This window comes from Chiloscyllium punctatum, chromosome 40 (genome assembly GCF_047496795.1).
Source record: "Chiloscyllium punctatum isolate Juve2018m chromosome 40, sChiPun1.3, whole genome shotgun sequence".
NCBI lineage: Eukaryota > Metazoa > Chordata > Chondrichthyes > Orectolobiformes > Hemiscylliidae > Chiloscyllium > Chiloscyllium punctatum.
This window is the reverse complement of record NC_092778.1, coordinates 36278073-36290285: the sequence shown is the minus strand read 5'-3', so window position 1 is coordinate 36290285 and position 12213 is coordinate 36278073. Positions and strand designations below refer to the sequence as shown.

The 12213-nt window shown below is 40.5% G+C and overlaps 1 protein-coding gene across 1 annotated transcript in view; it reads left to right on the top strand.

Moving 5' to 3' along the window:
- myo15aa (myosin XVAa) overlaps window positions 1-12213 on the top strand; it is a 147904-nt gene that overhangs the window by 37359 nt on the left and 98332 nt on the right. The window contains 6 exon segments of the mRNA XM_072560280.1: window positions 1951-2009; window positions 3781-3904; window positions 4732-4827; window positions 6032-6163; window positions 6454-6579; window positions 9900-9977. Of these exon segments, the coding sequence (XP_072416381.1) occupies window positions 1951-2009; window positions 3781-3904; window positions 4732-4827; window positions 6032-6163; window positions 6454-6579; window positions 9900-9977 (615 nt within the window).

Below are 12213 nucleotides of genomic sequence, written 5' to 3'. Positions count from 1 at the left end.
CAGCATGTAGATACAGTTTGCGAATCAAGATTTTGTTCAGGGTTGGAGCAAATCTGAGGTGGAGACAATTCCTCCTGTAGCTTACATATAAAATGACACCAAAAGTGCAGCATCAAAATATCATCTCAACAAAGGCCTAACATACTGCTGGAGGTGGCCTCTGAACGTTCAGTACAAATGACAGAGGATACATTGCAGTCCTGTGTGAGATGGTCTTGAAGTCATCCACTGTTATGAATGCACCTGTGTGCTGTGGATACGGACATCCTAAAGAGGACAATTGCTGGGCTTTCTATTAAGCTGTTTGAAGAAAAATCTATGGTCCATTACATTCAAGGCCACCAGAGTGCACACCTCAGAATTCCGATTGGCTGGAGGTCTACTCTCAATAGTTTGTAAAAGCTCTAGGATCACTTGTCAACACAGACGTATGTTCTTCTGACAGAAAATGATTCATTTATGCTTACGCTGTTTTCTCTGTAGCTATAACATCCTTAATGATCAATGCTAACACATGCCGCATGACAAACGCCAAGCATGTAGTTTTCTAATTTATGTTTCTGTTCCTTCTTGAATGGAAGAATTACACTTTCTAATTCTCAGCCTGATAGTTTTCCAGAGTCTAGGGAAATTAAGAAATTTAACACCACATCAACCATCTCTTTTGAGGCCCTTCTTCAGCCAGAATTCTACAGATTAAATAATCTGTGATTATCTCTGTCCCATTTTCACTAGCATCCTTTATTTTCTCGGATACTGCACCCTACATTGTGGTTACTGTTAAAGGGACTGTAGACCACATCTATTAGGGACTTATTTCTTCTGCTATTCCTCATGTCCAACCAAACATCCTGATCTCCTAAACCAAGGTCACCTCTAACTATTGTACCAATGCCATCAATGATTAACAGAGGTAGGGTAGGTAGTTTCTCAGCATTCGGTACCTCTTTCTCAAAGGCATTTACAGCATAGTACCTCCTTGCCTTGGAGCCGTGCATATGGTGAGTCAGCCATTTCAGACTGCTACTGCTGCTCCATCTGTGCCTTTGTACCACAAATGGGATGAGGCTGTCCATTGTGGATTACAGATGTGCAAAAGTGCCTTTCTTAACAGTCAGAAGGCTGAGGTTGTGAGTACAGGGCTCCTTCTTGCTGAGGTTCAGATGTGGTAAGTGTGCCTTTCAGGGAATCATCACCTTTCCACTCGCACCTCCCTGTCATAATCTAAATTTGTTTGCAGGGAATATCAGGTCCTTCAAAAGTTGCACCAAGATATAAGATGAGTTTTTATACTTGCCTAAGCGTCTAGTCCTGGCCTGCTAAATTTCTCCGATATGTGTGCCAGTGAAAATGGAGGAGTTAGTCATTGTGATTTTCATTCCCCTCCTACACTGAGGAACCCAACACCAATGGGTCAGATTTTGCATCAAAATCATTGCTTTGAAAAATACCATTTGCACACTAACATGTATCTGAACCCAGATAAAAATTTGACCTTGAGGTGAGAATAACAGCACTAGGGGAAACATCCACACCACACATCCGCATCCACACTATCCCCCACACCCAAAACTCTCCCCAACCCTAAATGCTAATAAGCAGGATGTAATCATTGTGTCATAGGTCACTGTATCCTCTCCCCTCAATCCTTCCCCCAAGTCCTCGAATAACTCTTCCCCAAGCCCAACACCTCTCTCAGCTGCTTTTGCTGCTCTTTCCCAACCCCACATTTCCCCTACATGCACTCCACACAGAAGTAAAGCTAAGGAATTTTTTTTGGTGTCAGATTGTTCAATCATGGCATTGGTTCGGCTGAAGACAAAGAATTTCGGTTTCCTCCTTTAAGTATTGAAAACATTACACATTTAAATGCTCAAAACATTTCACACTGACACAACTGTTTGTAATGTTGGGTTTCTATTGAGTTTATCTTATGCTTTTTGCCCTCAGGAAACCATGAGGGAGAAAATTTTCACCCCTCTAACTGTGGAAAGTGCAGTTGATGCCAGGTAAGAATGTGATTGTTTTCTTTCACTCCATGATAGTGATCAATTAAAATCTGCCAAGTGTTCCTTGTGGTGCTGCAATGGTTATGGGTGAGGAGGGAAGCCACTGCTTGTAATGCTGTGCTACTTTTGGTGAAAGCTAATTGGAGATAAAATCAGTGACATTAGATTGATGGTGTGAAAATAATGTGCTGGAGAAAATATATTAGCTGATATTTTGTTGACTCTTTTACATTCAGAGAAATGCAATGCCCTTCTGTGAATACCATTTGTGCTCTGTGTTCATTTAGTGGAATGATCAAGACACTTGCTCATTAATTTCCCTGTGGCAGATTTGCATGGTTTCGTCTTGAAAGAAAAATTGCTTGATGGAGAGACTGGTGTTGGATGGTTTATTGAAAAGTCGGATGTAGAGAGGCTGAAATTCCTGAGGGTTGATTTGTCGTTACTCTGCTGTGATGTAGACATAACCCAGAGAGAGATATTTATTTGTTCATGGGATGTAGGCACACTGGTTAGGTCAGCATTTATTGCCCAGTCCTTGAGAAAATGCTGATGAGCTGCCTTCTTGAACTATTGCATCCCGTGGAAGGTAGATCAACTCACAGTGCTATTAGGAACAGAGTTCCAAGATATAATCCAGCCACAGTGAAAGACCAATGATACATTTCCAAGTCAGGATGGTGTGTGGCTTGGAGAGGAACTTACAAGTGGTAATGTTCCCATGTATTGCTGCCCTTGCCCTTTCAGGTGGTAAAGGTTTCATGTTTGCATGTCAAGATGTTGACAATGACCAGAGACGAGTACAACCTGTGTGGAGTTTCAGTCCAAGATTCATAGGATTTCTACATGATTGAAAATATGAACCCTGGAATTATTGTAGGTACACTGTTAGAACTCTAATAGCATGAATCATGCCTCTCCAGTGTGTTGGAGGTTCCATCAATCTCCTGTGTCAACAAATGCTGAATAACTGGAAAAATAGTAGAGGAATTTCAGAGATCTCTGAACACATATATCGTGGATTGGACTAAAAGAAGGTCATGGGTTGAAGCTCATGGGCAGTTCAAAACTGAAAATTAAATGAAAATGTTAGCTTTGAGCATTAAAGACATTTTTGATGTACAAGGGAGTCATGAGTTATGGAAAGCAGGTTGGAAAGTGGAGCTGACTGTAGATTAGACTGGAATGGTTGAATGGCCTACTCTTCTCCCTAACTTTATGTTCTGAGAAAATGCACACCATTTCCCATCAGGAAGCAGAGAGGTGATCTTGGTTTACATCAGGTTAGGATATTTTGGATGAGCTGAAGTTTATAGAAAATAGGAGACAGGGCAAGAAAGCATGAAATTTTTCAAATCTGGAAATCACAGATGCATTTGTTTTGAAGGTGATTAATAATACAGAACTGAAAGTAGAAAGGACAAAGGCCTCAGCTAAGGGATAGTTTAAGATGCTGAAACTTTGAATGTTCTGGATTAGCCTGAGACAATGGCCAGGGATGGAACTGGAATTGGGAATGGGGGAATGGATTTGGGGATGTATTCAAAATGGCTTTAGTACTCACAATATTTAGCTTGAGGCAATTGTGACAAGCAACATGAAAAATCAGAGGCAATAGATAGTCATGACAAACAGTGGAGAGATAGTACTGAATGAGGTTTAAAGCATCCATGTGAATAATATTGCTAAGGGCAGCTAGGTCAGAGTTTTTCTAATTGATACAAGTTCATGGACCAGGATTGTTGAAGTAATTGCTGTTCTTTTCTTGCAGAGATGCTGTTGCCAAGATTCTTTACTCTTTGCTCTTCAGTTGGCTCACTGACAGGATAAACAAGTTGGTTTCCCCAAAGACAGAATCCTTGTCCATAGCAATTTTAGATATTTATGGATTTGAGGTATGTTCACTTTGCTGAAAGGAAACAGTGGAAAAATGGCAAGTCATTAATTTGCCTATCATGTTAAATGAAAAAGAATCCTTACTCCATCAGGGTTTTATAAAAACAACCTCTGCATCAGCCACATCTTAACCATGACAGAACCCTTCGCCTGTATCAGGATTCTTAGCCATTGAGGAATTTATAAAGCAAGCTCCAGTAGATGGAAAATCAAATCACTGTGGCCAAATTTTTTTTAAAAATCTATGATGCCTTGCAATTTTATTTTCTAAAAGTTATTCATTGCTTTACATCCCCTCCTGTCACCTCTGTTCTTGCCTGTCCCCACAACCCTCCTTTTTCCATTAGCACACAGTAAGCAACTTCACATTGCATCTACAGGTTTAAAAAGGAACCAAAAGAAATCAGGAGAGAAAGCAAAAGGGACAGCAAATTCAGATGAGATGTAAATTCAAGTTTTGAGAGAAGTTCTGAATAAAACTCAACAAAATAATCAAGCTATTCTTAAATGTCTGCAGCCCATGTTTCCTTGCACATGCTGTATACATGATGTCCATGCATCTAGCTTCAAAACAAGATGAGGAAATACTTGCCCATAACATAATACAACACTGGATTCATGTAGAAGAAAATAATCCTTACTTACTGTAGGTAAATAGATTTGTGAATGCACACTACAATTAAATAACTTACATGTACAAGTCTCAGAGGCAACGGAACCACTTTTCTTAACACATAAAATGAGCAATTTCTCCAAACAATTTTTGAGTGATGCACTGATGTCTGTAACCCTGAACACTCCAATTATTCATTTGTCTTGTTCACAGGATTTGTGTGTTAACAGCTTTGAGCAGTTATGTATTAATTATGCTAATGAGTACCTACAATACTTCTTCAATAAGATCATCTTCAAATTGGAGCAGGTAATAGATTTAAAGTTTTGTTTTTAATTTTATGTGACTGCAAGATGTCTATTTTCCTTTTGTCAGATAGATGTATACAAATATCTGTGAATATGATGAAAGATCAACAATGTGAACGAAGAACTGTTTCTCTCCTTGAGATGCTGTCAGATTGCTGAGTATTTTGTGTTTTTATATCTGATTTCCAGCAGCATTTTGCTTTGGTGATCTCTCTTCCCGTGAACGTTGCAATCTTTTTTTTCAACTTAATGTTATCAAATGATAGTTGCACCTCCAAATTCACTGCATCTTTCATCTCTCTCTTTCAGCAAAGAGCTCTCTGAATGGTACATTTACCTCAGGACCATGTAATGGTGTGCCAAAATACTGTACCAGTTGTTCCCTGTGAATTTATAATTCTGTGCTAAGACAAAATTCTAGTCCATTACTTAAACCATAAAATGGTTTGCTAATGCACTGGCCCTGTTCCGTATTTGGACCATTTAATGGTCTGTAAAATACATCAGTGCTGGACAGAACCATATAATGATGCATAGCATTCCATTTACTTCCTGTACAGGCACTACATAATGGGGTGAAGCACACTAACCCAATGCATACTGGGATGATATAAATGTGTGCTACTGTATTGTCTCAATCCTCTACTGGGGCTGTACATTGCTATTCTAATGTACTGTCCCATTCCTGTATAATGATAGATCAATATACATAGTCCTTTAATTCTGCAATCACGGCTGTCCTGTGGGACAGTAAATTGATGTCCTATCTAGTATGTCAATGAGTTGTATAATTTGAAAATATTTTATGTTGTTAATTTGACAGTGTATGTTAAACCAACTGATCTCTTCTGCAATTACTGTGCTGTGTATTTTGGGGTTTAGTGAGGGCAAAAATAGTCAAAGTCTACATTATTGAATTTAGTCAAAAATAGTAAATGTCTACATTATTGTGTAATTTAAAGAATGTGTTCTGTCATATGCTTTGACGGCTGCTAGCTAAGTTCACCCATGAAAATTGGTCATTAGGGTTCGATTGCCGGGATGCCGATATCCAATCCATTCACACCATCATTACCTAGAGTGGGGTTGGAGAAACCTGCAGGCAACATGAAGATCAGTTTGAACCTAACCACCCTGTTTTATTTGACCAAGTTAATTTTCTTCACCTTTGAATGATTTTAACTCCATGTATATTCCATTTACAGGAGGAATATATCAGAGAACAGATCGATTGGAAGGAAATTACTTTCAGTGACAACCAGACTTGCCTCGATCTCATTTCACAGAGGCCTCATGGGATCCTTAGGATACTGGATGACCAAAGCACCTTCCCACAGGTTGAAAGGATGTAAATTAGAGCCATTCCTGCTATTGACTAAACACTATCTTAAAGATTGCTGATTTCCAATCTCCCTCTCTGTTTTCTCTCCCTCTTTCTCTCTTTCAGGGTATCCCTGATATTTACAAAATACAAGGCCATCAACAGTAAAATTAAAGTCAGATTAACCAGACATTCAATAGGGACAATGTGATCTCTTCCTAAGTCTGAATGCTAGATAGTTGTAGGATTTGTTGAACCTTTAAATAATAGGTTGTGTGACTATAACATTCTGTTCTTTCAAAACAGGCAACTGACCACACTTTCCTGCAAAAATGTCACTATCACCATGGCAACAACCCTATGTACTCAAAGCCAAAGATGCCTCTGCCTGAATTCTCCATTAAACACTATGCTGGGAAAGTGACATATCAAGTAATTATCATTCTATTTTTACAACCTACCTCATTACTAATTCACACTGTTGTTGCTTGTAAAGGGCAGGTCCTGTCATTGAGTTTAAAACTTCAGTCCTGTCATTAAGTGTCTTCTTACTGAGCATTTGCTTCACAAATTGCATCAACAGGTTTGGGAGAAGTTGCAGGAACTAGAAAATAATACAGGAAAATTGAGAATAGGAGGGAGTGACAAAGGAGAAATCAAATGTGAAACTTTAGTTCCAGTAGTAATCAATAGTAACTCACTGAAGTTTCACACTAATAATCATACTAATGACACATGGATACCTTCATAACCAATCAACATAACATAACTCATTGAAGTGTCAATATAGTGAGTAGATGTAATACCTGAATATCTGATCAATTATTAGTAATAATCAGATTACCTCTTGATATTGACCTTGTTATTTACAGCCAAAATCAACTTGCACTACAAAGAGTCCTATCAGGCAATGTCATTAATGCCATTTTTAATAGGTCCAATCTCTCTCCATCTTACCTCAGACTCTGGTTTTGCTAGGCCCTTGGAGAAGGTTGTATTGCTGGGAGCCTCAGTCAGACCAACTATCAGAGAACAGTTCATAACCATTTAAAACCAGGCCTGGTGCATCAAGAGCAGGTTATCCACAGTGTAAGTTGTGATTTATGGTCCTGTCAATGGTGCAATAGAGAAGGAGGTAGACGCAATATGAAGAGAATAAAACCTATAAAAGTGTGACTTAAAAGATTGACTGGTCCCAGGAGGACCAGTTCCACCACAGAACACACCAGACAGCCTCCTTCTTTAGTGACCGCAATTTCCCTTCCCATGTGGTTAAAGATGCCCTCCAACGCATCTCGTCCACATCCCGCCCCTTCGCCCTCAAACCCCACCTCTCCAACTGTAACAAGGACAGAATCTCCCTGGTGCTCACCTTCCACCCTACCAACCTTCGCATAAACTACATCATCCGACGACATTTCCGCCACCTCCAAACAGACCCCACCACCAGGGATATATTTCCCTCCCCACCCCTTTCCGCCTTCCGCAAAGACCGTTCCCTCCGTGACTACCTGGTCAGGTCCACAGCCCCTAGCAACCCACCCTTTCTTCCTGGCACCCTCCCCTGCCACCGCAGGAATTGCAAAACCTGCACCCACACCTCCTCCCTCACCTCCACCCAAGGCCCCAAAGCAGCCTTCCACATTCATCAAAGTTTTACCTGCACATCCACCAATATTATTTATTGTATCCGTTGCTCCCAATGTGGTCTCCTCTACATTCGGGAGACTGGATGCCTCCTAGCAGAGTGCTTTAGAGAACATCTCAGGGACACCCGCACCAATCAACCCCACTGCCCTGTGGCCCAACGTTTCAACTCCCCCTCCCACTCTGCCGAGGACATGCAGGTCCTGGGCCTTCTCCACCGCTGCTCCCTCACCAGCCGACGCCTGGAGGAAGAGCGCCTCATCTTCCACCTCAGAACACTTCAACCACATGGCATCAATGTGGATTTCACCAGTTTCCTCATTTCCCCTTCCCCCACCTCACCCCAGCTCCAATCTTCCAACTCAGCACTGCCCTCATGACCTGTCCTACCTGTCTATCTTCCTTTCCACCTATCCACTCCACCCTCCTCTCTGACCTATCACCTTCAATCCCACCCCCATTCACCCATTGTACTCTTTGCTACCTTCCCCCACCCTCCTCTCTGACCTATCACCTCCATCCCCACTCCCATTCACCTATTGTACTCTATGCTACTTTCTCCCCAACCCCACCCCCCTCTCATTTATCTCTCCACTCTGCAGGCACCCAGCCTCTATTCCTAATGAAGGACTTTTGTCCAAAATGTCGATTTTCCTGCTCCTCGGATGCTGCCTGACCTGCTGTGCTTTTCCAGCACCACTCTAATCTAGACTCTGGTTTCCAGCATCTGCAGTCCTTGTTTTTACCTTAAAAGATTGACAGTCTACCATGTAGAAGAGGCACCCTGTACAGATATAATGTAATCTCTAGATGACTGAAGGTAGTGAACATGGAAATTAGAGAGGCCCCAGTCACATTCTTCCTCTCCTTTTTTAGATGTGGAGCTGGTGAATTGCAAATGTTACACTTCTGATCCAAAAAAGCAGAAAATCCCAGAAAGTAATGGCCAATAAGCCATAGGTCAGTGGTAGGAAACTTGGAGAAGCAATTATCCAAGACAAAATCTATTGGCATTTGAAAAAGTGTGAGCTAATAACTAAAAGTTCAACACAATTTTCCTTCTATAAATCAAGGCACCTGAGAAATAAGTGCAGGATTGGACTACTAGCAGACACAAGATAATACTGTTTCTTCATTGCAGCTTGGGACTTCCTTACTCACAGTGTGGGTGTTGTACTGCAGATGTACCTCCCCCATGGTGGTTCACCACCAAAATCTCAAGGGCAGTTGAGGATGGGAAAGTTAATGCTGGCCAAACAGTGATATCCACTTCCCATGAACAAATAAAAGGAATGTAGCATAGAAGTCCATGTTTACATTCATCAACAATCTTCAGTGCTGATGTGGCACTGCTCATTGGAAATTCCTAAATTCTAGAAGTTGAGTAGAATACTTTAATCACATCCTCAATTGGCCTTTATTTACCAGTGAAGAAGCAATCAACAAACTGTCGATTGTCATCAACTGCTCTTTTAATGACCCTCTCAATGCTACTTGAAACGATGAAAGTTATCAAACCCCCTGATGAACTGCAAAGCTCCAGGAATTTTTTTATTCTCTGTTGAGGTCCATTGAAGTTCATTGAACTCTTTCAATCGATGTGAGAACAAGGATCCACCCTCCAAGAATAAAAAGAAGTATTCATTATCACTTTGTAGAAGGGAAAAGTAATTCAACAAACTTGCAACAAACCAAGAAGATTCTCACTTCTGTCCATCACTGGCAAACTCTTCGCAATTGATGCCCAATTAAGGGCTTTTATTGATTTTGGGGCAGGAAGGCCATCTGCAAACCTTTCCACTCTGAACTTAACTTAGGCAGAGGTAGAAGGATGGCAGGGTCCTTACCTACCACCCTCACACCCCATAACTACCCCCACAACCAGGACGAGGGTGTCCAATGATTTGAGAATAGTATGCAATACAAATAGGATAAAAAGCAGTTGGGAGAAAAAGAGGAATTTGGTGTCAAGGGATTGAATAATTAAATGATAGCTCTAGTTGTGCTTGGTTAATTTGTCACCTGAATAGTCTTCTCTTTCTCCTTGCTTTCTTGCTTTGCCATGGGGATGAACAGGACCATTTTTCTGTTTCTATTTCTCACAGGTCTACAAATTTATTGAGAAGAATCATGACCAAGTTCGACAAGATGTCATGGAGTTGTTTATCAACAGCAAAATAAAGGTGAGTTGGTAAGATTTGTTTGTCTGACAGCTCAATGGTTATATGTGACTGATTTTAGTGACTGATGGAAAAGCCTTTAGTCTTAATAATGCCAAGAAACATCAGGGATGACAGAGAAATATTCTGCTCAGGCCACCTTAGCCAAATGGACACATACAGGTTAGCTGCCTGATGGTGTGCCCCATTAAATCCCAGACTGACTGATCATAATTACAAGTTTCTACAGCCTTGAAACCAGATATCTGAATGGTGATCTGGAATGTTGTTGAAACTGTGACAGTAGTTATGGGATCTTAGATGTAAACTAGTAAAAGCTATACTTTCGATAGATGTTCACTATTTCCTCACTCAGTGATATTAATCACCATGTGGAAGAAACTCCTAAATGAAGTAACCTTGGAATTCACATAAGCATTTACATGTAGGACCACGCTGAGTAGATTAAAGGAGGACTTCATCTGTAACAATGTTGTGATAATTAATCAAATTTCCACAGATCATTCAAAACTAAACCCAGAAAAAGCACTGTAAATATTCAGAAGGTCTGGCAGCATGATGAGTGGGAACAACAGAGTTAGTGTTTCAGATCGTGATAGCTTTCTTCACCACACACAAATCACTGGTTGTCGGCACAATGGCAATTTAAGTAGGTACACAAATAAGGTACACGAAATGTGCTGCTCACAATGCAGTCTCCACATTGGGAAGACCAAGTACAGATTGTCACCGCTTTTGTGGAACCTGTCTGTTGAGTCCACAAGTATGACCCTGAGCTTTTTATCTGTCTTCCACAACCTTGAATACATTTAACAAACCAAGCTCTATACTCTCTGGGTAAAGAATTTCATAGATTCTCCATCCTCTGAGAGAAGAAATTCCTTCTCACCTCAGTCTTAAATGGGCAACCCCTTACTCTGAGATTGTGCTGTCTGGCCCAAGAAGATTTTGCTGGCGATGGGAGAAGTGACGTACATCTTGGATTGTTGCAGATTTGTTGAGTTCCTTTGCCACCTACAGGGCTAAAATGGAGGAACCTCTGGGAGGATGATTCTTTATTCTCACATAGACTGAAAGAATTCAGTGAGCTTCTTGACTAGGCCTTGTAGACCTAAGCTAGTAACAACATCAACTCTTGGAGCTTTGCAGCTAAATAAGAGGCTTATAGCTTTCTCTACCCAGCCCATGTGCTGACATCCTGCTATCTGTGACCCAGTGCTGTGTTACAGTGAAGTTTAATGTGACATTAAGGAATAGCACTATATCTTTCAGTTAGATATTTTACATCCTTGTGGATTCAACGTTGAGTTTAATAATTTTAGGCCATAATCATTGATCCTCCATTTTGTTTCTTCTTCTTTGCACTTCTTCAACTAAAAGTCCATGTTTAGGTAGTATATTAGTTTGCATAGAATATTTGGTAACTAATGGAGAACAGAGAGTTGAAATAAAGGGCTGATTTTCAGGATGGCAACCTACAGCTAGTTGAGTGCTACAGGGGTCAATGCTAGAACCACATTATTTACAATATATATTAATGACTTGGTTGAGGGAAGTGAATGTATTCTAGCCAAGTTTGCAGATGGCACAAAAATAGGTGGGAAGGCAAGTAGTGAGGATGCCACAAAAAGTCAGCAGAGGGTTACAGATGAGTTAAGAGAGTGAGCAAAAGCTTTGCTTATGAAATATAATGTGAAAAAATGTGAAGTTATGCACCTTTACAGGAAGAGAGGAACTGAATATTATTTAAATGGGGAAACACTGCAGAAAGCTGCAGCACAAGAATTTGGGAATCCTAAAAAGCTAGCATACAAGTACAGCAATAATAGGGATGGTGAATGGAATGCTGGCCTTTAATTCAAAGGAACTGGAGTATAAACATAGAAAGACCTTACTAAAACTATGCAAGGCACAAGTTGGATGATACCAAGAATACCAAGTAGACAGTTTTGGTCCACTTATCTGAGGAAAGATATACTGGCATTGGAGGCAGACCAGAGAAGGTTCACTCAGTTGATCCCAGGTATAGAAGATATTTCTTATGAGGAGACATTGAGTAGGTTCAAACTGTATTCAATGGCATTTAGAAGTCTGAGAGGTGAACTTTTTAAAACACATATGGCCTAATGAATTGTATTCATCCTGAAACATTAATGATGTTTTTCTCTCCATAAATGCTGTCAGACCTGCTGAGTATTTATAGTATTTGGTCTGTTAATTTCAGATTTGCACATCTGCA